Source organism: Abramis brama (assembly GCF_963993115.1).
Source record: "Abramis brama genome assembly, chromosome: 18".
NCBI lineage: Eukaryota > Metazoa > Chordata > Actinopteri > Cypriniformes > Leuciscidae > Abramis > Abramis brama.
This window is the reverse complement of record NC_139980.1, coordinates 23,799,645-23,823,329: the sequence shown is the minus strand read 5'-3', so window position 1 is coordinate 23,823,329 and position 23,685 is coordinate 23,799,645. Positions and strand designations below refer to the sequence as shown.

Genomic DNA, 23,685 nt, shown 5'->3' with positions numbered 1-23,685 from the left:
TTGGTTTGCAATAAACAGTTTGGAGTTGAAATACTGAGAATGATTTGATTTGATTTTTTTATGTAACAGGAACTAAAAGGTGGAAAGACTTATGCAAAGGTAATATTTTTTTTTTATTTTTTTTATTTTTATTAAACATACCAACACTATTCAATATATTTTGGTAGCTTACATGATGTGCAATGTTTAACATGCTGTAAGTCATCTAAAACGATTTAAGCATTTTCTAATTATTTTGTAATTTTTACACATTTGCTTTTTATAGCATGATGATAGTTGAGAAGGTATGTGGAATAGTTTTAGAAATTAAAATAGTAGTCACACTGCAGGGCTGTTTAAATCAACTACAAAAAAGCTAAAATGTGGTTCTAAATGGTGAAAAAAATAAATATAAAATATAAACATTTACTTATAAATTCATATATGTTTCATATAGCTAAAATCTTTTTTTTACCAATTTACCCTTCATGAATGGAAACTAACACAGGGCATTGGTAATTCATCAAGTAGACAGTTCTGAGAGGATTATAAAATATTGATAGCAAAGTAGCAGCTAAAAATAGATCACCCTGGAACATTGTGTTTGTATGCGCTTCTGTTTGTGTATGAGCAGGGCACTTCTGTTTATAAAGGCATTAACCTTTTTATTTAGCTTTTTATTCAAAAGCGGCATTGCCTTTTATTTTTAATAATTATTTTATTGGCAAAAGCAAGATTAAACTGAATTTCTTTCCTGAATGTGTACTGCTTTGTCCCTCTGTATAGCTGGGTTTTGCTGATCTCAACCTGGCGGAGTTTGCGGGATCGGGTAGCACCACACGCAGGTGTCTGCTGGAGGGTTATGACACCAAAAACACTAGACAAGACAACTCCATCCTTAAGGTATAGAAAGGCTCAGACTTCCTCTCAGGATCTTTCTTCTCAGCTAAACTCCATTGATGCTTTGAGTCTTGATTTATGTAACTTGTTTTTGCTATTAAGTTATAAGTTAGTAAGTGGGTCTTAGTGGTGCTACTTGTCACTAATTAGTATTACAAGCTCCTCAACTTAGATGAGTATATCTTCAATCATACTATCTTAAAGGGGTCATATGCTTTTTAATATTTTCTTTTTCTTTTAGCGTGTAATGTCTTTCTTTGTGCATGTATACGTTCTGCGAAGTTACTAAGCTCATAGTCTCCCACAAAGTGATTTATTCTGTCTAACAGAGAACACTGATTCAGGCCTGCCTAAAAAGCCTTGATCAAAGTCCAGATACTACTTCCCCAAAGGAATGTGCAGAGAAAGTAGGACAGGTTTCAGTGAATTAAAGTGTTGTCGTCATATCACAGAGATGCTGTGTGTTTGGATGAGAAAGCAAAATCGCTTTTGCTTTTAGAGGTTAAGGTTTATTTATAAAGCTGTTTCTGAGCAGTCCAACCCAAAAGTTTGCTTGTGCACAGGGCATTTTACAGAGGACAGCTTTCTTAACCTAGGAGAGTACAACGCAGGTTATATACAAAGATTACTTTCCACTGTGAAACATTCTGCACAAGTTGTGTTTGCAAAGTTGGTCCCGGTCGGTAGGCTTGATCCATCCGCATTTTCAGAATCTGACTCGGGCTCGAACTGATACTGTAAAACAGACAAAAATATATATATATATAAATATAGCTGCGAGCAGCGATTGCGGGCCCAAGGCGGTGTCACCGGCTTGGGCCCTCCATCGCTGCTTGGTCAGCGATGTGTCACTTTCAAAATGCTTTTGACCGCACTGACATGGATAATGGTGCAGAGCAAGCGTTTTCAATGAATTCCTATGGAAGTAGGAATGAACAAAAAAACGTTCGCTCTTCTCTGCCCGTTCCTCACCGTGGACGCACACCATATATATATATATATATATATATATATATATATGGTGTGCGTTCATTGAAAACGCTTGCTCTGCACCATTATCCATGTCAGTGCGGTCAAAAGCATTTTGAAAGTGACACACTTCCTGCTGCCAGTTGGTGGCGCTATAACTTTGACTCACAATAGTTACATCCATCTGATCGGACTGCTGAAGCACGAACACACTGCTGAAGTTTCATCAAGATCAGTTAACGTATGCAGAAGTTATATTACATCGTGTTTCTCTTTTCTCGCCATAAATTCGTTTCCTCGCCACGGCCAAACCGTTCGAGATATCAAAAATCCGTCCGCAATTTAGCATCCACAATGTCTTGACTTCATGCTGACCAAGTTTGGAGGCGATTGGATGAATTCTCTAGGATGAGTACATCAAATTCCACAGCATGCGTTTTTCAAACAACCCATAATAGCCGACTTCCTGTTGGGCGGAGCTAATAACTTAGAGTGCGGAAGTTGTTCGGCCCGATGAGATCTATATGTGTACCGAGTTTCATATTAATTCATGCAAGCGTGTTTGATATATGGACCAAGTTTTCAGACCGTGTCCAAGCTGTTGAGCCCCCCTGCCACGCCCGGGTACCAGCTTCAGCCCGGCTCTTATGACCGTGGGTTCTGACCTGTGTGAAAAGTTTCAAGAGTTTTTGAGCACGTTAAGGGCCCCAAAAGCCCCTGAAACCTTGAAAAACAAAGATTAAATGGAATAGACAAATCCCCCCCCACACACACACACAGAGAGAGAAAATTCTCCAGAAAATCCACATTCAAACCAAAATATCTGACTTCCTGTTGGTCTGAGGTAATGACTGTAAATTAGAAAGTTGTCCGGCTTGATGAGAACAATACACCTACCAAGTTTTGTGATTCTAAGAAAAACTAAGCCCCCATTTTTGACTAAAGGTGGCGCTACTGAGCCATTCCACCACGCCCGTTTCTGAAACTTTGCACGTCTACTGGATAATAAATGTGATGTGTCTGTCGAGTTTCATGCATTTTCAAGCATGTGAAGAGTCTCAAAAGCATCCGAAAAGAATATTAAAGTTTCATGCGTTGCCACGGCAACAGTATCTAAGATATCAATAATCCTTCCACAGGTCTACATCTGCCGTGTGTTTACATTATACACATAAAATTTTAAGCAAATCGGGTAAAAATAAGAAAGTGACTTCAAAGCATTTTGAAAGTGACAAACTTCCTGCAGCCAGTTGGTGGCGCTATAACTTTGACTCACAATAGTCACATCCATGTGATCGGCCTCTTACAACGAACACACTGCGGAAGTTTCATCAAGATCAGTTAATGTATGCAGAAGTTATAACACACTTCCCGTGTCCCATTATTCGCCATAAATTCGTTTCCTCGTCACAGCCAAACCGTTCGAGATATCAAAAATCTGTTCGCAAGAATTCATCCTCAATGTCTTGACTTCATTCACACCGAGTTTGGTGGCGATCGGATGAATTCCCTAGGAGGAGTATTTCACATTCCATTGTATGCGTTTTCCAAACAACGTATAATAACCGACTTCCTGTTGGGCTTTTGTAAAACTTAGAGCACGAAAGTTGTTCGGCCCGATGAGATCTATATGTGTACTGAGTTTCATATTATTACATGCAAGCGTGTTTGATATATGGACCAAGATTTCGGACCCCATTCCAGGGGGCGCTGTCGAGCCCCCCTGCCACGCCCGGGTACCAGCTTAAGTCCGGCCCTGATGGCCGCAGGTTCTGACCTGTGTGCAAAGTTTCAAGAGTTTTTGAGCATGTTAAGGGCCCCAAAAGTGGCAAAAAGGCAAAAAAAAAAATTATGAAGAAAAAAAAAATATATATAGCTGCGAGCAGCGATTACGGGCCCAAGCCGGTGGCACCGCAACCCCGGCGCCTTTAGTTACCTAAAGGCACCGGGGTGGCGGTGGCGCCGGCTTTGGCCCTTCATCGCTGCTCGCAGCTATATATTTATATATATATATATATATATATATATATATATATATATATATATATATATATACATATATATAATATATTATATATAAAATATATAATATAAATTCAAAGCATTTAGAAAGTGACACACTTCCTGCTGCCAGTTGGTGGCGCTATAACTTTGTCTCACAATAGTCACATCCATGTGATCGGCCTCTTACAACGAACACACTGCTAAAGTTTCATCAAGATCAGTTAATGTATGCTGAAGTTATAACACACTTCCTGTTTCCATTATTCGCCATAAATTCGTTGGGCTGGTGTATATATATATACATAAAAGACAGAAAATATTACTTGTCTTACCTTATTCTGAATTTATGATACACTCAAAATATTCCACAACATTGATTAACCCGTTTATTAACCCGTTGATTAACCGGTGGTAAAATATTCTCACCGTCACATACCTAGTATATTTTTATATAGAGACAATAGGCCTACCTGATTTTGAACTCAAGAGGGCAGTATAGCACTATGAATGACATGATTTATTTATTTATTGGACAAAAAAAAAACATTCTTGCTGTTTTTAAACTTAAAAAGTTATTAAATTAAAAAAAATAATAAAATGGGTTTAGTTCTGATATCTGTATAATTTTATATAGAAATAAATGGTGTATAATTAAATTTTTAGAAGATACGAGGGTTTTAGTGTTTCCATTTTTTGACATTACTTTAATCCCTCGCCATAGCAAAACCGTTTGAGATATGTATAATCCGTTCACAATTTAGCATCTTTAATGTATTTTCATCATGTTGAAAAAGTTTGGTGTGAATAAAATAAACCACCTAGCAGGAGTGGGTAAAAATTCAGAGGCTGATTTTGCAAAGAAATCCACATTCAAACCAAAATATCTGACTTCCTGTTGCTCGGAGCTAATGACTGTAAATTAGAAAATTGTCCTGCTCGATGAGACCAATATGCGTACTGATTTTTGTAACTGTGGGTAAAAGTAACCCCCCCACTTTTGTCAAAAGCATTTTGAAAGTGACACACTTCCTGCTACCAGTTGGTGGCGCTATAACTTTGACTCACAATAGTTACATCCATCTGATCGGCCTCTTACCACGAACACACTGCTGAAGTTTCATCAAGATCAGTTAATGTGTGCAGAAGTTATAACACTTCGTGTTTCTCTTTTCTCGCCATAAATTCGTGTCCTCGCCACGGCCAAACCGTTCGAGATATCAAAAATCCGTCTGCAATTTAGCATCCTCAATGTCTTGACTTCACGCTGACCGAGTTTGGAGGCGATTGGATGAATTCTCTAGGATGAGTACATCAAATTCCACAGCATGCGTTTTTCAAACAACCCATAATAGCCGACTTCCTGTTGGGCGGAGCTAATAACTTAGAGTGCGGAAGTTGTTCGGCCCGATGAGATCTATATGTGTACCGAGTTTCATATTAATTCATGCAAGCGTGTTTGATATATGGACCAAGTTTTCAGACCGTGTTCAAGGGGGCGCTGTTGAGCCCCCCGCCACGCCCGGGTACCAGCTTCAGCCCGGCCCTGATGGCCGTGGGTTCTGACCTGTGTGAAAAGTTTCAAGAGTTTTTGAGCATGTTAAGGGCCCCAAAAGTGCCCGAAAGGTTGACAAAAAAATAATAATAATAAATAATCCTACCGAAAACAATAGGGCCTTCGCCCTTTCAGGGCTTGGGCCCTAAAAAAATAAAATAATCCTTACGAAAACAATAGGGCCTTCGCCCTTTCAGGGCTTGGGCCCTAATTAATCCTTACGAAAACAATAGGGCCTTCGCCCTTTCAGGGCTTGGGCCCTAATAATCCTTACGGAAACAATAGGGCCTTCGCCCTTTCAGGGCTTGGGCCCTAATAAATAATAATCCTTACGAAAACAATAGGGCCTCCGCCCTTTCAGGGCTTGGGCCCTAATAATCCTTACGAAAACAATAGGGCCTTCGCCCTTTCAGGGCTTGGGCCCTAATAATCCTTACGAAAACAATAGAGCCTTCGCCCTTTCAGGGCTTGGGCCCTAATTATTATTAACTGTGTTTACAAAAATTGCTTTAGAAGCCTTGGAAGCTGAAGCTCACGATTATGGCATGAGGCGTTACATTTCTGACACACGCTTGAGGTGTTTGGCCAATCACTGGGTCAGCTGGCCAATCAGAGCACTCTAAGCTTCTCGGAAGGAGGAGCTTTGTAGAAATCAGTGTGTTTCAGAAAGACTGGGAATAAAGGAGCTGCAATAAATACATTTTTAATACATCAAATGTAAATTCATGTCCCATATTACACTTGATGTTGTCACATTTTCCTGGTTAAATAAACATTACATTACATAAAATAAGAAACTAAATACAATTCTGTATTTTTTATTAAAACCAATTATAAATCTCATCAAATTAGTGATTTTAAGCATTTTTACATATATTCCAAAATAATATCTAACGGCAGTATTAATTTAAACAATATATTTTATTTGTGAACTGAAGTTTTGCTGTTCTTTATAGGCTAATAGTCTATTTATTTTGGGATTTTCAATCATCAAGCTTGGTAAACACTAGGGTAGCCATTTCCTTAACAACAAAAAGGAGGACACTTTGCGGCATTTAGTGAGGCAAGAATAATTGCATAGGACCCTGGTGTACTCGCAACTACAATACAGTTTTGTCCATCATATCGATGGTATCATGATACAGTGATTCTGAAATAGCCTACTCTATTCATAGCCAGACAATTTGATCTACGATATATCTTGATGTAGACCTATGTGTAACAGAAGAGGCAAAAAAGTGTTTGTTCACAGTATTTGTATTTATTCAAGAACTGACCACTGAGATGAACCTGTCTTTGCCTGAAAACGTAACATTTCTGGACTTCTGGAAATATCAGAAATACATAAATAAACAAATAATGAACGTGAAAAATAAATAAATACACATTTCAGTTCTTAACAAAGAAGTTAACCCTCTGCAGCAGCTCAGGCAACAACAGCACCTCTAGGGTCATCATGGCCAAATTCGTGCTCTTTTATCCATTCCGGATTAAATGAGGTCTGACGTTTCGGCATGTTAACGTTATGATATGATGTAACCAGCACGTGGACTCCACGTCGTGGAGGCTTGTTTACGTTCTTAACCAATGATATATCAGATATTTTTTTGACACCGCTTTCAGCCAATCATTTGTTTGACCAGAGATCTTACGGCATTAGACGCTATGCTGCTGCGTCCCAATAAAGATTCTAGAGCGGGGTTTTTTTTAGGCCGATTCAGCGCAACTCCAAAAAGGAGGACAAATGAGTGCCGGAGCTTGAGGTTGCGCCGGACAGGGGGCTTAAAATCCAGACTGCCCGGCCAAAATCCGGACATATGGCCCCCCTAGTAAACACTGATCACAGACATGGGATGAAAATGTACAGAAAATGTACCTTTAATTTCACCATGCTGATTGATCACTTAAAAAAAACCCAGTCATAAAATTTTCAGTTTGATTTTGACATGACAAAGCGAGTTGTTTACTTGCTCTTTAATTAGTCTTCCCATTAAGTCCATCATTTTGTTCATTCAGACTGATTTGCGAATGCGGAACATGCACGAAAACGAGAGGTGGGATTTATCGCACAAACCAATCATATACAATCATAGCACGATGGAGGCATTGCCTCTCATGTGACATTTCCCCATTCATTATTAATGACCCAATTACCCCACCAAACACACCGCACGCTTTAGAAAGTCTGTTAAAATTGAGGGAAAAAAACTTAAAAACAAAAACAAACAAAAAAACATTCAACCTAGAATTTTACCTGGCAGATGATTAAACAGGTGGAAAAAGTCCCTCTCTTTTTACCTGGGCAGTAAGTAACCTAGCAACCATTCAGAACACCCTAGCAATCGCATAGCAATGCTCTAATAAACACTTTAGCAACTGCCTTGCAACATCCTGGAAACCATCCAAACATTATTTATTTATTTAGTTAGTTTCTGTAAGGGCCAAAAATGAAATGTTAAATATCATACACATCCAGTTTCTTATATTTTGTCATTTGTCTTTGCCTGCAGGTGATTATTAGCACACAGCTGATGTCTGGGGACCCCTGCTTCAAAACGTGAGTGTGTTATAATTCAGTATTGAAGTGAAAAAGAATTGAAGTTTGGTTGTGAAAAGGGCCTATTTCTATCTCTGTGGCATCCTATCTGCATTTTTAAATTTAGATTTAGCTAAAGACCCACAGAGACCTTTCCTGTTAAACATTTGAAGTTGCTATAACAGTATTTTCTCAGAAATGGCCCGTGTGTTGGGAAGGAGTGTTAATTTGTGCTCTGGGGAAGTCAGAGCTTTGAACACAGATTTGCATACTGGAAACCAACACTGTCCACCCACTCACTGTAGCTCACACTGTGCGTGAAGGCAAAAACCTGCTAAAAACATTTGTGTGGGTTAAAGCGTGGGGAGAGTATGGAGTTCGGGGATTCTGGGGGTTGCTTTTGGAGCACAGTCAGTAGGCGGACTGAAATGGTTTAGTTCTTTAATTCAGCATTTTTTTACAATCCGTTCATTCAAATCCATTTAAACCATATTGTTGAATGCGGGTTCTCCACGTATTAGGCCTCCGTCCACCGCCATGGTGATAGGCATTCAAGGTGATGCCGAGAGCCTGCTGGAAGACAGGAAAGGAGGAGACACACAGAAACCTTTTCTGAGCCTCTCAGGTAAACTTAACACAAAATGCACTGGTCACTTTTTGCAATGAATCGAAATGAGACACACAAACACAACAGCTCCAAACACAGACCTTGTTTTTTTGTTGTTGTTTTTTTTTACATTTGTCCTTTACATGTGCTTAAATGTGTATGCATTTCTGATATTTTTTTGTTTGCATTATGTTGGTTGTTCTAATCAACTGTCCAAATCAAACACCCTTTGAAAAGCTTCTCATTAATTTTGCATCCAGTCCTGGAGTAAAAAACAAGACTGTATGTTTGATTTGATGCGGCTCAACTAACAGGAGCTTGAAAGAGTGCTCTCTCTCCCCCACTCTCTCTTTTATCCTTTCTTTTCCCTCATACATGCTGTGTGCCTTTTCTGTCCAGAGGCTGGCGAAAGCTTTAGTCTTTAATGTATAATTTAGCCATGTGCCGCTGTTGACTCTTAACTCAGTTTTCGTAGTGATTCACTATGACTGACTGCTTATGGTGAAGAGCAGGCTTACAATTCATAAAACATGATTAGCTTCCAAGTGCCTCTTCTGTAGTGATTTTGAGTTGCGATCACTGAACAATATTAAAGCCATATTAATATTCATAGTATTTAATCTGAAATTTTAATGCAATACAAGACAAGATGCCAAAAGTGGCTTGCTGTCTGAGGCGATTGATGAATTAATCAGTATCACCATTTGTTCAGAGGAACATGTTGAAGAGTTAAATATGATTTGGCCTGGGATTTTGGCAGAGAAGTGCTACTCTTTTGAAGGGAGTTTGTGGAGAAGACTCATTTAGAGATTGGTCAGGACGGTCTCTAGTCTTTGAACACCCAACAAGTCAGTGAGAGCAACGATTTGATGTAGATATTTTTAATTGTTTATTCAGCTTGAATATTTTAGAGTTTTGTAGCTATTAACTCTTTCCCGCCATTGACGGAATTTTACATAATTTATGAGAACGATTCCTGCCATTGACGAAATTTTCCAGCTTTCCGTCTTTTCACTGTTATACGGTAGGGGGCACTATTAGACATTGAGCAGAAACAAGCGATAAAAGCATTGCTTAATCTGTTACCTTTAAGGCTGTGCATATGTTAGCCAGTGTTATTTTAGCATTTTTTTAATATACTATTATTGTATTTATTCATATTTTGAATTAGCTTTTATTTGAATTTTCTCTTATTTTATATTTAAATTGAATTTTTTGTAAAAATAAAAATAAATTGTTGCTTTTGTCATTTGTCAAACAATTTTAGTAATTTAGTACTTGAACATAAACTTATTTTATTAGTTTAAGTTCAAGTAAAACTTAATTGTCAAAGGCAACATTTAAAATTGTTTTTTAAGTTTAAGTTTTCCATCTAATATTTATAATTTATTTTATTTAATATTTATTTAAATTATTTTTAATAGTTCAATACACTGATGCTAGCGTACTTAAAATTTACAATAAAATAAAATAAATAAATATCCTGGACCAAAATATTAATGGCAAAAAATGATTAATGAAAATGATTATTATGTGCATATGCAAATTTCTAGCCAATAAAATACTTAATAGAATAAGAAATTCCTTCCTTCTAATACACCACCTGCTCTCAACTAGAATTAGCAAGTAGAAAATCATGATTCATAGGTGTGATGTTAACAGAAGGATCATTTAGAAATGTGCCATGCCTCAACTTCCGGTTTTAATAGGAAATATGCTAACACAGGAAATAAAACCTTGTGCTTGCAATTTTAAAGGCTACAATCATCATAAACTTTTGTAACCAATTCAACAAATTTTGAATTTTGCTTAGCAATTAATATCCATAATCCTTTTTTTCTCTTTGTGAACACTAAAGGTTATAGTGGCAAAAAGGTTGTAGGTATTTAGTATATATATTTATGTATCAAATAAAAATATATTTATTGAAATTGAGCCATGTTTGCCATTTATATATCCCTTATATGTCTGATCAGTATCTGGTGGACATGACCCTAAACCAGTCTAATTATATTGGATTTCCCCTGACTAATCGATTTCGAGACGTTTTATTTTGAGAATGTTGATTTTCTAATCAACATCCCTAATTTAAATAGCCAAATCATATTGAATGCCTGAAAACTCTCAATGGACAAGTGCATGACTACATCAGATATATAATCTACTGTAAGGTTAAAAAATGGGAGAAGAACGGGTTAAATTGGCATTGAATCCCGTAAAGCGATTGAGCAGGATTAATTAGGACTGAACTGAATCCCTTATGTCCACAGAGACATCAGGGAAGTGTGGCTCTCTGCCTGATGAACTTGGGCTGTGCGGACACTCTCGAACGTCCAGTTATGCTAGTCAGCAGTCCAAAGTATCAGGTAGGCTTTCCTTTTCCACTGTTTTCTCTCTGATCACTAATTGGCGATGTGTCGATGTGACTGCTGTCTTGCTAGACTTGAATGAATTGTATTGTCTGCTACCCTGGCTGTAACATCAGGCTGTCAATCAACATCATGCCGTTGTATTGCAAGATGATTAAATAATTTTGTATTTTGCACGTAGGCTGCATGTCATGTGACTCCGTTCTGTGTGATGGAGTGGAGATATGTGTGTGCACATATGAGAAAGAAAGAATGTGTGCGCAAATTCATTAGCTCACATTATATTTAGTTAGGTTGCACTTTCCACATATAGGGTACTTTTTGGTGTCCCATTATTTTGACCTTTTGAGTTTGAACATTTAACAATTTAAAGGTTGTATCAGTGATTTCAGGCCCAAATTTTTTTTTATCACATTCATCTAATCTTTCCTAACGATCCGCTAGCTGCCCGCCCCATAAGCATGCCGTCAAAAAAACGCGTCTCTGTAGGCAGCCTAGGCTCTGAGATATGCACACAAAAACAATTGGTTTCACCAACCACTCAAAACCAAAACAAATAGTGTTCCAACCAATCACCGACAGGGGGTGGGTGTTGTGAGGTTTTGAGCCAGCTACTTCTTCAGCTCCGACTTCGCGTGCAGCCGTGCACAAGCACAAAACCTCACAACACCCACCCCCTGTCGGTGATTGGTGAAACCAATTGTTTTTGTGTGCAGATCTCAGAGCCTAGGCTGCCTACAGAGATGCGTTTTTTTGACGGCATGCTTATGGGGCGGGCAGCTAGCGGATCGTTAGGAAAGATTAGATGAATGTGATCTTTTTTTTTTGGGCCTGAAATCACTGATACAACCTTTAAGCACCTCCTTTCACTGACCATTTTGCTAAACAAGACATTTTAAGGCCCTATTTTGTTTTCAGTTTGTGGAAAGTGCTATTTGCTTTATTAAATAATATGAAACTGGGCTCTTAGAAAGATTCTGTGCCATCACAAAATGGCTGGATTAAATGTCCCAGATCTAATTTGATAACACTACTTCCTCTAGTACTTCCAGAGAGGAGACAGCACTCAGTCCTTATTTCATTAAGCTATTCTCTTAGATTCAGTTACACATTCCTCACTTTGACCTTTTTGCATTAGAGCATCTCAAAGTGTAAAGTTAGTTTTAAAGTCCCACAAAGCAAACAGAAGTCATCACTAGGGTTGGAAATCTAAAATTGCTACCAATTCTGGAATTGGATACTTAAGGTCAGGAATTAGATACTTGTTAAAAAATTACAATTTTGATTCCGCTTATTGATTTCTGTGTGCGCATTTTAATGTGGTTTTAAACCATTAAAGCGCAAGAAGACGCGAAAGAGAACTCAATTCGGCACTAGAGCGCTGTTTTTTTGTGCTGGGCACATCCAGAACGTACACACAAAAAGCCACCTTCCATATTGTGTACTAATACTGAATTGAGTTCTCTATCGCGTCTTCTTGCGCTTGCGTGGACAAATACACACAAAATTATGTCAAAATATCCTCGTAAACACAGTTGGTTATGTTTTAAGTGAACATAAACAGTTGAGAAAGAAAACATGTGTAACAGTATATTGGATCCGTGCATTAGGTCTTAACGTCATTACTGTTAATCAAAGAAAAAGAAAATCACTTACTGATCTTGACTGAATAACTTTTGTAACTTAAATAAGGATTAATCTATGTTTTATTAATAAAAACTATGCAGTGTTTTACATTTGATTTCAATTTCTGAACTTTGTTCAGTTGTATTTTTATTTGCTAATTTGCTTATTTGTTCTTATTTTATTACTGACTGTATACTTGTCTTTAATAATGTTTGAAATTCAGATTAGTTAGTCTAGTTTATTAGTTAGTTGTTCTTTAGGCTACTGATTTTTGTTCATGGTATTTCAGCTGCGACAGAATGTTTTGCAAAAAGACACAATAAATGTTTGATATCTAGCCTAAATGTTTGACCTTTTTTTTTTAGCATATTGGATTCGAAACTGGGAATCAGAATCTGAATTGTAATTGAAATCACTAAAATTAAAAGGATACCTAACCCTAGTCATCACATATCTGTCCGGGACCATGGGAGTTGGTGTGTGCATAGGCATGTATGGGATGATATTCGTCCTCCACTGGTGGCCCATACTAGTGTTTTCATTTTCTGAAGCTCCCCGGCCTTCAATACAAAGTGATTGATTCATCTGTGAAGGTTTTTAAAGTGTATATAGTCTGTGCATTACCAGGGCAGATCAACTTTTTCCTGTCTTTTTAATTTTAATTTTAAAACAATGTTGTGTCATGTTTTCTTAGGCTATAGTACGAGTCACTCGCGTTCCTCCAGTCTGTCGGAGTTCTCCCACAGAAGAAACACTTCGATCGGCAGTGCTTCCACTGGCATTGCAAGCATCCCTGAGCCCAGTGAGGAGAGTGACCAAACTACAGCGCCACCTACAGCCTGTGCTGCTGTGCCTGAACAGCCATCAACCCCTGACAGGGCTGCCAGCAGGTCAGACAGACACTGCTACCACTGCATATATACTCAATATTCATAAAGCTTTAGATGCAGGATATTAAATCAATATAGGTTATTTTCCTCATATATACAAAGGTACCCAGTGAAACAGGACTCCATGGAGTCTCAGCTGAAAAGGGTGGATGCCACACGGGTGGATGCTGATGATGTAGTAGAGAAGATCCTGCAAAGTCAGGATTTCACCCACAGTATGCTGGACTCCAGCGCTGAAGGTAAAAATGGCTTCTTCAAGTTTATTAGCAGACATCCCTAAAGGTACTACTAGAAAATTTCCATCAGAGTATGTGAGAGGCACTAAATGACATTTTGTAATGTAAAAAACATTTATAATGTTTATATTACAAATAAATGCTTTTTTATTCATTAAAGAATCCTGAAAAAAATCCATGTTTATTTTATTTTGACTGCTTAAGCGTCCTGGAGCACTGGAAATGCGCTATATAAATAAATTGTATTATTATTATAAATCTCATTTTATATTGTACCATTATTTGTTTACATCATTTGTTTCATGGGATTCAAGTTCATCTCTCATTAACTGTTACTAAACATTCATATTTTTGATTTGTTGTCTGTCCAATAATATTGCAGAAATTCCATCTTTATTTCATTCTGATTGCTAATAATCTATTAACACTGTGTGTAACATGGCGAATTCTTGCTGACATAAAAATCGCATTTTGGCCCATTTATTTGTCATGCTTGAGATGAAGTGATATCAGAGCAAACTTGGATCAAGAGCAAACAGAAATAGAAAACGCAGAGCTAGAAACAGTATGTTTAATTGGTAGCAATGTTTACCGGTAGCTGCTTCTGCTACTCAGTTGGTGTACTGAAGTGTATCTGTGCCAGAGCCTGAACCCTCTTCATATGTGTGTCCTACTGTATTAGTTTTCGTATTATTTTTTAGATGACCTGTCGACAGGTTCTCATTAGAATTGGACCGATTTGGTTTTTGTATGCCCCAGAGAAGTCGTGACTTTGTGTGTGTGCAATGGAGGCGATATCTGATTCAAGTGTGTGTGTGTTTCAGAGGAAGGTCTGCGCTTGTTTGTGGGTCCTGGTGGGAGCACAGCACTTGGTAGCCACCACCTTCCTGCCAGGTAAGTTTGAAGGAAAATGTTGTCATCATGTACTCGCCCTCATGCTGTTCCGAACCCAAATGACTTTCTTTCTTCCTTGGAACACAAAAGCAAATGTTTAGCATAATGTCCTAGCAGCTCTTTTCCACACAATGAAAGTGAATGGGGACTGGGTCTGCCAAGCTTTAAAAAATACCTAAAGGGATCATAAATGTATTTGTGTGCCATCTTCTAAGTCTTCTGAAGCCATACAATAGCATGTATGATGAAGATGTGAAATATAATACATACATTTATATGGATTACTTTTATGGTAATTTCTGGAGCTTGACATCTCCAGTCACCATTCACTTTCATTATATGAAAAAAAAGGGCTTGGATGTTCTGATAAACCTCCTTTTCTGTTAAATCTCTTTTTAGAAGAAGAAAGTAAGCCATGTAGGTTTGAAACAACATGAGGGTGAGTAAACGATGACAATTTTATTTTCGGGTTACTGTCTCTTTAAATAACACAGCAAAATAAAATAGTAAGCAGTGGTATTCCCCCACGCTTTAAAAAAAGTGTAAATCAGTGCATTTACCGAGTTGTATGTAAATGCTGAGTTCTTCTCTTTTCAGGGTTGGAGCTGGTGCCTACGAACAGGTGGTGATTAAACGCTAGAGTTGGGAGATGCCAGAAGGAGAAGTGTCAAAAACCAAAGTCTGTTTCGTGGGAGGAGAAAGGGACAAAAAGATTCAGACATGTTCGTCTCCTCTCACATTAGCAGTGTTAGTCACAAACTTGTTTCAGCTTTTCGATGAAACAGTGTCCTCTGCTGGCTACATAAAGAAATGACAGCTCCTCTGGATGAGGCTGCCATTTGGTGTCTTGTGTTTCACTGTGAGGTAAAGTTTGTCTTATAATATGTCTGCAATTGCAAATCAGAGAGCTTTTCCCTATATTTTCCTCACTGATTTAAAAAAAATTATATTTCATATTGTTATTTTAGTGAGATATGTTTATTTTTTACCATGTTTACATGTTTGAGCCATTTTAAGGGGTCTGTCAGTAACATTTGGTGGATTATATACATCATTACATATACATCTATATGTCTGCAGATGAAGGTGACCTCTTTACGCATTTTTTTTTTTTGTCATTTCATTACTGTACGAATGGAAATCAAACCGTCCTCACCCACCCGCGTCTCACTTTTTAGCGTGTGAGAAGTCGTGATGTGTTTGACAGATGGAGGCGTTTTCAGACTTGAAAAAAATGTGCAATTGAATAGCACTTTGAATTGAAGGACTTTACATAAACTTTTTGTTTATCGCCAACATTGTAGGGAGTTTTGAGACTGAGCTTTTGATCAAGTTAACTCATACACATTAAATGTGTTATTCTTCTTTATTTGTAGCTGAAAATGACTTTCGGCTTGAGCATTTAAATGTAGATTAAACTCCTACATCTCCATTATATGTTAAATGGGACTAAGTCATTTTGCAGTTCAGTTTATAGACACATTAGCTACTTCAAATCTGGGCAGGTGAATATTTGATAAGTACTTCTCTGGCAGCAGTCTATGACATAATTAATGACATCACCTAACTATATTACGCTTTCACACAAGGACAAAATGAGCCAAGCTGTTCTCAAGCTACACTTAGTAACATAGCAGCACAGAATGAAGCATTTAACCATGTCAGCAATGCTTGAAATGTTTAGCAAAAGGCTCTCAAGCGGCGTGTAGCTCTTCTAATCCTATCTATAACACTACAAAAACACCTTTTTATCCATGTTTTTGTAGTTACTTGATGTATCATTAAAATGAAGGTATTTTAATGACTACTTTTCATGGTATCTCTGTCTGTAAGATCAGCTATAGGGCATATCAGAAGCATAAGTTAGTGCTTCTCTAGTTTTATGTGACCGTATTCCCATATCTTCTCAAAAGCCATTTACTGTTTTATAAATGTAAAATTACTTGCCTCTGCAATTTAAGTGTGTGTGGGGATTATCTGATGAGAGTGTGTACAATCTATTTGTAGCACTTGATTATATCATATTGTCTAGAGTTATAGTGTAGAAATGCATGGGTGTCACACCAACTCAACGTGTCCGAAGCGTTTTTTTTTTTTTTTTTGTAGTCTTTGCTAGGCCCGCTGAGATCCAAACACTAAAAAAATACTGACAGGAAGCTTGGTTTCAACTCGGCCACGCATCTCAGGTTTATTATTTACTTTCACTATTACTGCACAAATATCGAAGCACCACACTGCGAATGTACGGAGCCCCTAAAGAGTTTTCTGTGACAGAAGAAATATGAGATGGGAGAGAAATTTCTATTTTAGTGCTTTTGTGTTCTTTCACAAAAAAATTTTTTGCGGTCACTTGCAAAGAACTCAAAAGTTTTACGAGCGAAAGCAAAGTTTCTCACAGGAACGCAAAGAATTTGTGAGCAAATGGAACATTTCTTCTGGGAACGCAAAAGCATCTCATACTTTTTCCATCAAGGTGTCCTTTTTTAAGGGCTCTGTAGTGAATGTTTGCAAATATTCATTTATTTAGAGGTTATCTGCGATATGTTAGCCTCATTACTTTTCAGCAGACACTCAGTAATATGAGTTACTTTGAACTTGATTTTTAATTGTTTAATTGATCTACTGCCAAAATGAAGTCTATTTTTATGTATTTGAGCTTTAGTGATACTGATATTGTAAGATTTTACCATAATTTTTCTTCCCTAATTCTCTTACATAACCTGTAAGTAGGTCCTGGTACTTTACATGTTGTAAAAACATGGTGGCTTTATCTCTTCTGTGAAGTTTTGGTCCTCGTAATTGTACTGTGTCTGATGTTTAAAGGTGACATTGCTTTTTAAATGTCTCGCAATGTTGTGTTCCAACTTTTGACCAATAGTGGCTTCCATGCCATGTGTTCTGTTATGATGCTGGTAAGGTATGTACCACACACTGTTAAATAAAACCACATTCCAAAGAAGGTGTCACATATTTGCATTTTTAATTACATGTTTAATTGTTGTCTTTTCAAGAACATTTCCAATCGATAACAGTTTTGGCCATATTATCTAAATATGTCCTTCAAATATGGTTTTGACAGAACAAACATCAAGTGCAGCTTCCTTTTTTACATTTTGGTTACAGAGCTTTGCGGATCTGTTATACACCTTCGTAACACCCAAGCTCCCTATCCCAGTCCTCCTCCACAATGTTTGATACACCTGATACTGTTTTCACAACCTCCTCTTCTTCTTCTTCTTCTTTTTCTTCCTCTACCTCTTCCTCATCATCGGCAGGCAGGTTTAGCACCGTTCCGTCAGCGCTCATCCTCACCCGCTCCTCCTCCAGCAGTTCCTCCCTGAGACGCTGCACGCTCCCGCACAGCGCTCTCACTTTGGGGCTGAACCACACACGCATCAAGGGCACACAAATGTTGCGGTCCTGCTGGTAGACAGGCTGCCACTCGCATACATCCCCATGCTGCAAAGCTTCCATAAATGGAGGACCATAAAAACGTGCATTGTTGTTGGAGTCCATGTTCAGCCTACTAAGCCATTCCTGTTTTAGGTGTTGTGCCTCATACAGGACCTCATTAACCAAAGTCTTCTGGTAGATGTTGTTATCACACAGGCTCGGATATACCACCTTGTACAACTTAATGAGGAACAACAAAAAAAGATGAGTTGCGAGTTTTAAGCAGTTTTCAGACAAGAAATAACTTACATATATATATATATATATATATATATATATCTATATATAGCTTAAACCTGTGAGTTTTAAAGTTGCCATGAAATGCAATGTTATTGATCTTATTGGGAACGATTCATTCGTGCATGTTTAATTTTTAATCAAATGTCATAACTCGATCTTCTATGGCATATGTCGGATTTCTTTAATAATTTAGTTTGTTTAAACCTCAACTTCCATTTCATGCTGGAAAGAAAGTAATTTTTACTATGAAAACATAAGGAACATTCAGAACCTCTTTGTCAAAAATTATTAGATAATTCTGTATTGTGACATACATCCGAGTGAAACAGATTATTAAAAAAATGCATGATTTGTTGATTGGATGGAGGAAGATCTGAATGCGTGCTTGCAGTTCAAAAGGGGCGGGGTTTAAACTGACTAAATAATTGGAGAAGTCTGGCATGTCACCATTGAAAAGTCTGCTGTTCCACCAGAAGATCAAGTTGTTATTTTGATTAAAAATGTGTGATCAATATGTTTTTTGCCTAATTGTGGTGAAAAAGAAATCAAGTGCATTTCAGCGCTTAAACTAAACTGACTGCTTTAGTGCAAGTGATACAATGACGATTTAGAATGTACAGTACAATTAATTTAAACAATTAAGAAAATGCAAGTGCAACACCTCTTAAGAAAAAAATACAAATTTCTCACCAGTCTGTACACTGAGGGTTCCAAGTGTTCAGCATTGCTCATGGACCAATTTATCCCATCAAAATTCCTCTGGAACACACCGATCTGTGTGCAGAATCCCACATCTCTCCAGTGGTCAAGAGCTTCTCCAACTCCAGTGAACTGCACGGAGTAACCATATTCTCTACAAACTCTGTGAGCCCTGAGGAAGAGACAGAATTGGGACATTTTTTAAAGGGTTAGTTTACCCAAAAATGAAAATAATCCCATAATTTACTCACCCTGCGTCGAATCATAGGTCACTCTTCCGTCGGAACTATAGTAGACTCGAGTACGGCAGTTACCGGAAACCAGTAATTATAGTTTATAAAGCTATAAATATGGATATTTTTCTTACAAAAACGCATTGCTTCGCTTCACAAGGCCTTTATTAACCCCCTGGAGCCATGTGGATTACTTTTATGATGGATGGGTGTGCTTTTTGGAGCTTCAAAAACTATGGTACCATTCACTCCCATTATAAAGCTTGGAAGAGCCAGGATTTTTCTTTTAATTATTACTCCGGATTGTGTTTGGCTGAAAGAAGAAAGCCATATATACACCTAGGATGGCTTGAGGGTGAGTAAATTATGGGATAATTTTCATTTTTGGGTGAACTAACCCTTTAAGCCAAAAAAAATGTTTAAAATTTATCCTTAAATCGGATCTTAAATCAACACTGGAAAATGTTTACACTAGATAATGAACATTTCCTTACCAAGTCTGAAATTCATCTCTAGTCCATTCGAATTTGTGATCGTAGTCTCTGAAGCCTCTCAGGCCCGGCAACAGAGGGTTGAACTCTGCATTGGGTGTGCTGACAATCACGGCACCTGGTGCCATGTACCCAAACACCACCTCTGAAAAGCTCTCCACCTTCTCAAGCTCCAGATGTTCGATTCTTAAGAGACGTTGGCAAGTTGAAAAACTCAAGTAGAACATACAATTTTCAAGTAATGTTTAGTTTATATGCTTGAAAAACAAGATATGTGGCACACTCACAGCTCAACACATGTCACAAGATCAAATCCTCTGGTGCACGGCTCCCGCTCTGTGACAGACCCTTGGTACAACTCAATGGTCAAAGGCCCGTTGCTTGGCTGAAGGTAGTCACTCACAAGTGGAGCCAATGTATGCCTGGCAAGAAAAAAGATGGATGAACGCAGGAAGCCAGATTTTTTTGAGATGGTCCAAAGTACATGCAGGCCTTTAATTCCACTTATGTAGTATAAAACGTTGGCCTTATGAGATTGTTCTTCCATTTTAATGCCGTATACTACACAAACATGAGTAGTTCGCAGGCAAAATGCCAAACTTACATTTTTTTTAGGAGGACGACACTGTTGATATCAATTCCCACTAGTAACTGTATACCGTTGCGATGAAACTTCAGTTTTTTCAGTAAGCGACATTCAGCGCATCCGAAATCGATGACCTGCGGACGGAGAAATGCGATCAAATTCATGTAGGAAGATGTAAAAAGACTACTGATAAGCACGCAAGTTCAAACGAAGCGTCAAAGGCCAACGCAACTTAACTATAATGTATAAATGTATTTACCTTTCTAGGTCGGTAGGTTTGCACGTAATCGATAACAAACTGGTATCGCTGCATGTACAGCGGGGGAGAAAACGGTGTGGTCATAGTGAGTGTCTTGGTCAGTCAGTCAGTCTGCTCGGTTGTCAGTCCTCATTAAACACATGGCATGCTCGAGGAGGACGGTGACACTTCAGCTCAGCAGTGTGAATGCTTTCAGTGCTTTACCCAAACACACTCAATCTTAACCAACGGCCATTAAAACAAATGCATTTTTTTAAAAATGGACTATTGTATTTCATGAACAAGGCCGTTGAGCTACAAAATATCGTGTGATCCAATGAACCGTTTCCCATACAAAAATGTATTTTATAATAATTTCACCCTCATTTTGTCAGGGATAAAATACCCACTTAAGCTTCCGCTAAGAAAAATAGTCCATTACAACGTACTAAAAGTAATCGGCCTAGCATCAAGGAACATTGCAACAATATTATGATATTAATTTATATTCTTCTTATTATTAATTGGCCTGCTTTTAATCTGCAAAGTTACATTTCGTAGCCAGTTGTTATTTGTGTTTTGAGTCGCAAGATGGCGTATTAGCTAACTTGCGTTGGTGTGAGATGACAAACATGAAATTGGGCTGCATCCGAAATCGTATACTTCCCTATATAGTAGGCGAAAACAGTTCTTTTGTGACAAAAGAAGTATGTCCGAATTCATAGTACTCATAAAAGAGTAGGCAAAAAGTACCCGGATGCATGGCTGCGGGAACTAGGGGTGCTGAGGGTGCTGCAGCACCCCCTGACAACAGCTGTTTCACTACATTGGAATTTAAGATGACTTGACTTTTAAATAACTTTTTGTTTTTCAACCTGTTTTTTAAGAACACCTTCAACCTTTATAAAATTACTCTAAAGATTATTTTGTTTTTATATGTTGCATGGGTTTTATGACTAAAAGAAATGAATATATCATAAGGCAATAAGCCGATCTCACATGGAGTGAGTGACGTGACACTCATTTAATGCATGTGAAAAAACTAAATATAGATGTATTGATTAAAGCATTCATCGGCATTAGGGGCTGTTCACACAAAACGTCAACCATTCCACTCTGCTACTTTTCCATTGTTTTTCAGCGTGAACGCACTACTCGTGTTTAACTGTTGTGCTCGCGTCACGCGCATGACACAGCATTCTCAAAACGCAGCACTCAAGTTAAAATAAGTTCAACTAAAACGCGCCTCGAGACCTTGCGTTTTCCCCCGTTCCACTGCCTGCGTTTGGCGTCTTGCGTTTTCGCTTTGAAAGATTATGCTTTCTGTGTAAACCGATACTCCATGAGTGAGTATCATAAGGTAATATGCAGATCTGTGTGCTGTGCTTTTTAAAATGTATCATGAGTCCTGAGCGTCCTCACAACTCTGTACTCATTCATTTGTATGTTCATCTTTTTGTTTGGGCTGTTTAATATTAGGATTTTGTTTAAAAAAAACTCTACCATAGCACCACCCCGCAATATCAAGCCCCGCCCATTAAGCCCCGCCCCCGATAAAACATGTTATGTTAGGCTATGTCCGGATGACCTTCTTCTTCCGGCGAGATTCTGAAGTGTACATACGATGGTCACTTTACTATCCCATGAGGCCACGGGAGAGGATTTGTTATGGCAGTAAAGTGATGCAACTGACGCTGGTAGGTCACATAATAATGACAACATGGCGAATGTAGTACGTCTGGATTACATTCATACTACATAGAACATACTTTTTTAGCGGTCGTAAGGTAATTACTTATTCAAAATAACCACCTGCTAAAGCAAGTATTGCGTTTTCGGACGCAGCCTGCATATGATGGACACTCTATCCCATGAGGCCACGTTAGAGGATTTATGAGTGGCAATGAAGAGCTGCTAGGCAAGGGCGTAGATTTGGTTTGAACATTGGGGGGGTTGAAGTTTGGGTCTGCATATTTTTCATGTGATCATGGTATAAATATTGGGGGGGTTGTAATGCATAGATTTAAATATTGGGGGGGTTATCTCCCCCCCAACCCCCCCACAAATTACGCCCCTGCTGCTAGGTCATATGATGATAAAAACATGGTGAATGCAGAACGTTCAGATTACTAGCATAGAAAGTAAAAGAATGGACACAGCGGATTCAAGATAGAAAAGTGAAGTCAATTAGAAGCACTCACTTCCCGATGGCTGAGCGTACTGCGCAGACTCAAACTGAGCTTGACGACGTAGATGTGACGTGAGCAACCTGTCTGTCTTCTAGTAGCTGTGCCAAGAGAAATCTGAATCATTCCGAAACTTGCAGAGACGGAGAGCGTGAGTAGGAGGTGTCCATGAGCTAGGAGCAGGAGCAACTTTTGCTAAGTATTCTGATTAATTATTTTGTCATTTTGCCTCCACGTCCCCCCGATTGCCTATGAGCTTCTCCTCCTGTCTATACGGTAATTTCTCTATTGTGTGACAGAGAGTCGTGTGGTTATGACGCAATCGTTAGCCTATTTTTACAAAAACTGCTTCTACGGGGCCATAACGTAAGATACAAGGTAATGGAGCCTTTTCGTGTTTCTTTAGAAATAAATAATAGACAAATGGAGTTCTCAGGTGTAAAGTTATTTGCTGTCAAAGTGACGCCAAAATGAATTGGAGTCAATGGAATGCTAACAGCAAGTGATGGTCTGCTAATCAATGGCGGCCCCTGGGGAAGCTTCGGTTTCCGGCTGATGGATTACCCCCTTGATTACTAGGCTTGTTTGAGATGAGCAAAATCTGCACAGAACCGATCAGCGCGAGATGCATGCCGGTTAGAAATGTGTCCGAGTGCGGTCCGCCTTGCTCTGATGTCCTGCTGATGTAAGTCAAAAAACTCTCACGAGCGCAAGGCGGACGTGTCGGATTCTGCAGTCGGGCGCAGTTGCTCTCCACTGACTGCGCTAATCAAAAGCACGATGGGAAACGACTTGCTTGACGACACATCTTAATGCTCATTGGTTTAAACAACCGTGATGTATTGTTCTTTTAAAATGTTTGATTTTAAAATTCTGATACCATGTTTTATGTGTATACGTTATGTATTATATTCCCAAACTATCTGACAGTGCAATCTCTATGGGTTATGCATATGCAATGTAATTTTTATATAAAAATGTATATTATATATTAAAT

At 38.3% G+C, this 23,685-nt stretch overlaps 2 protein-coding genes across 3 annotated transcripts in view; one reads left to right on the top strand and one right to left on the bottom strand.

Annotated features, from left to right (window-relative positions):
- The window catches only part of fam102bb (family with sequence similarity 102 member Bb), a 36,953-nt gene extending 19,432 nt beyond the window's left edge, over positions 1 to 17,521 (top strand). The window contains exons 3-11 of one of the 2 annotated variants that reach the window (XM_084090615.1): positions 70 to 99; positions 766 to 882; positions 7,915 to 7,961; positions 8,462 to 8,565; positions 10,818 to 10,913; positions 13,237 to 13,432; positions 13,535 to 13,671; positions 14,493 to 14,562; positions 15,160 to 17,521. In XM_084090615.1, coding sequence (XP_083946741.1) covers positions 70 to 99; positions 766 to 882; positions 7,915 to 7,961; positions 8,462 to 8,565; positions 10,818 to 10,913; positions 13,237 to 13,432; positions 13,535 to 13,671; positions 14,493 to 14,562; positions 15,160 to 15,202 — 840 coding nt within the window. In that variant the 3' untranslated portion in view covers positions 15,203 to 17,521. The remainder of the gene's footprint in view (positions 1 to 69; positions 100 to 765; positions 883 to 7,914; positions 7,962 to 8,461; positions 8,566 to 10,817; positions 10,914 to 13,236; positions 13,433 to 13,534; positions 13,672 to 14,492; positions 14,563 to 15,159) is intronic. The other variant, XM_084090616.1, reaches the window with a different exon arrangement.
- Positions 17,522 to 17,545: 24 nt separating this feature from the next.
- henmt1 (HEN methyltransferase 1) lies at positions 17,546 to 20,820 on the bottom strand. Its single transcript, XM_084090614.1, has 6 exons — positions 20,524 to 20,820; positions 20,283 to 20,398; positions 19,966 to 20,100; positions 19,682 to 19,864; positions 18,946 to 19,126; positions 17,546 to 18,195 (listed from the first exon to the last, which is right to left on the bottom strand). The coding sequence occupies exons 1-6, from the start codon at positions 20,605 to 20,607 to the stop codon at positions 17,701 to 17,703; spliced, it is 1,194 nt and encodes a 397-aa protein (XP_083946740.1). The 5' UTR covers positions 20,608 to 20,820; the 3' UTR covers positions 17,546 to 17,700.
- Positions 20,821 to 23,685: the final 2,865 nt, after the last annotated feature.

Coding starts and splice junctions, on each gene's coding strand:
- henmt1 (XM_084090614.1), bottom strand. CDS start 20,607: ATGACCACACCGTTTTCTCCCCCGCTGTACATGCAGCGATACCAGTTT. Junction 19,865..19,965: donor CTTGTGACATGTGTTGAGCT/GTGAGTGTGCCA, acceptor ACGTCTCTTAAG/AATCGAACATCTGGAGCTTG. Junction 19,127..19,681: donor AGAGATGAATTTCAGACTTG/GTAAGGAAATGT, acceptor TCTCTTCCTCAG/GGCTCACAGAGTTTGTAGAG.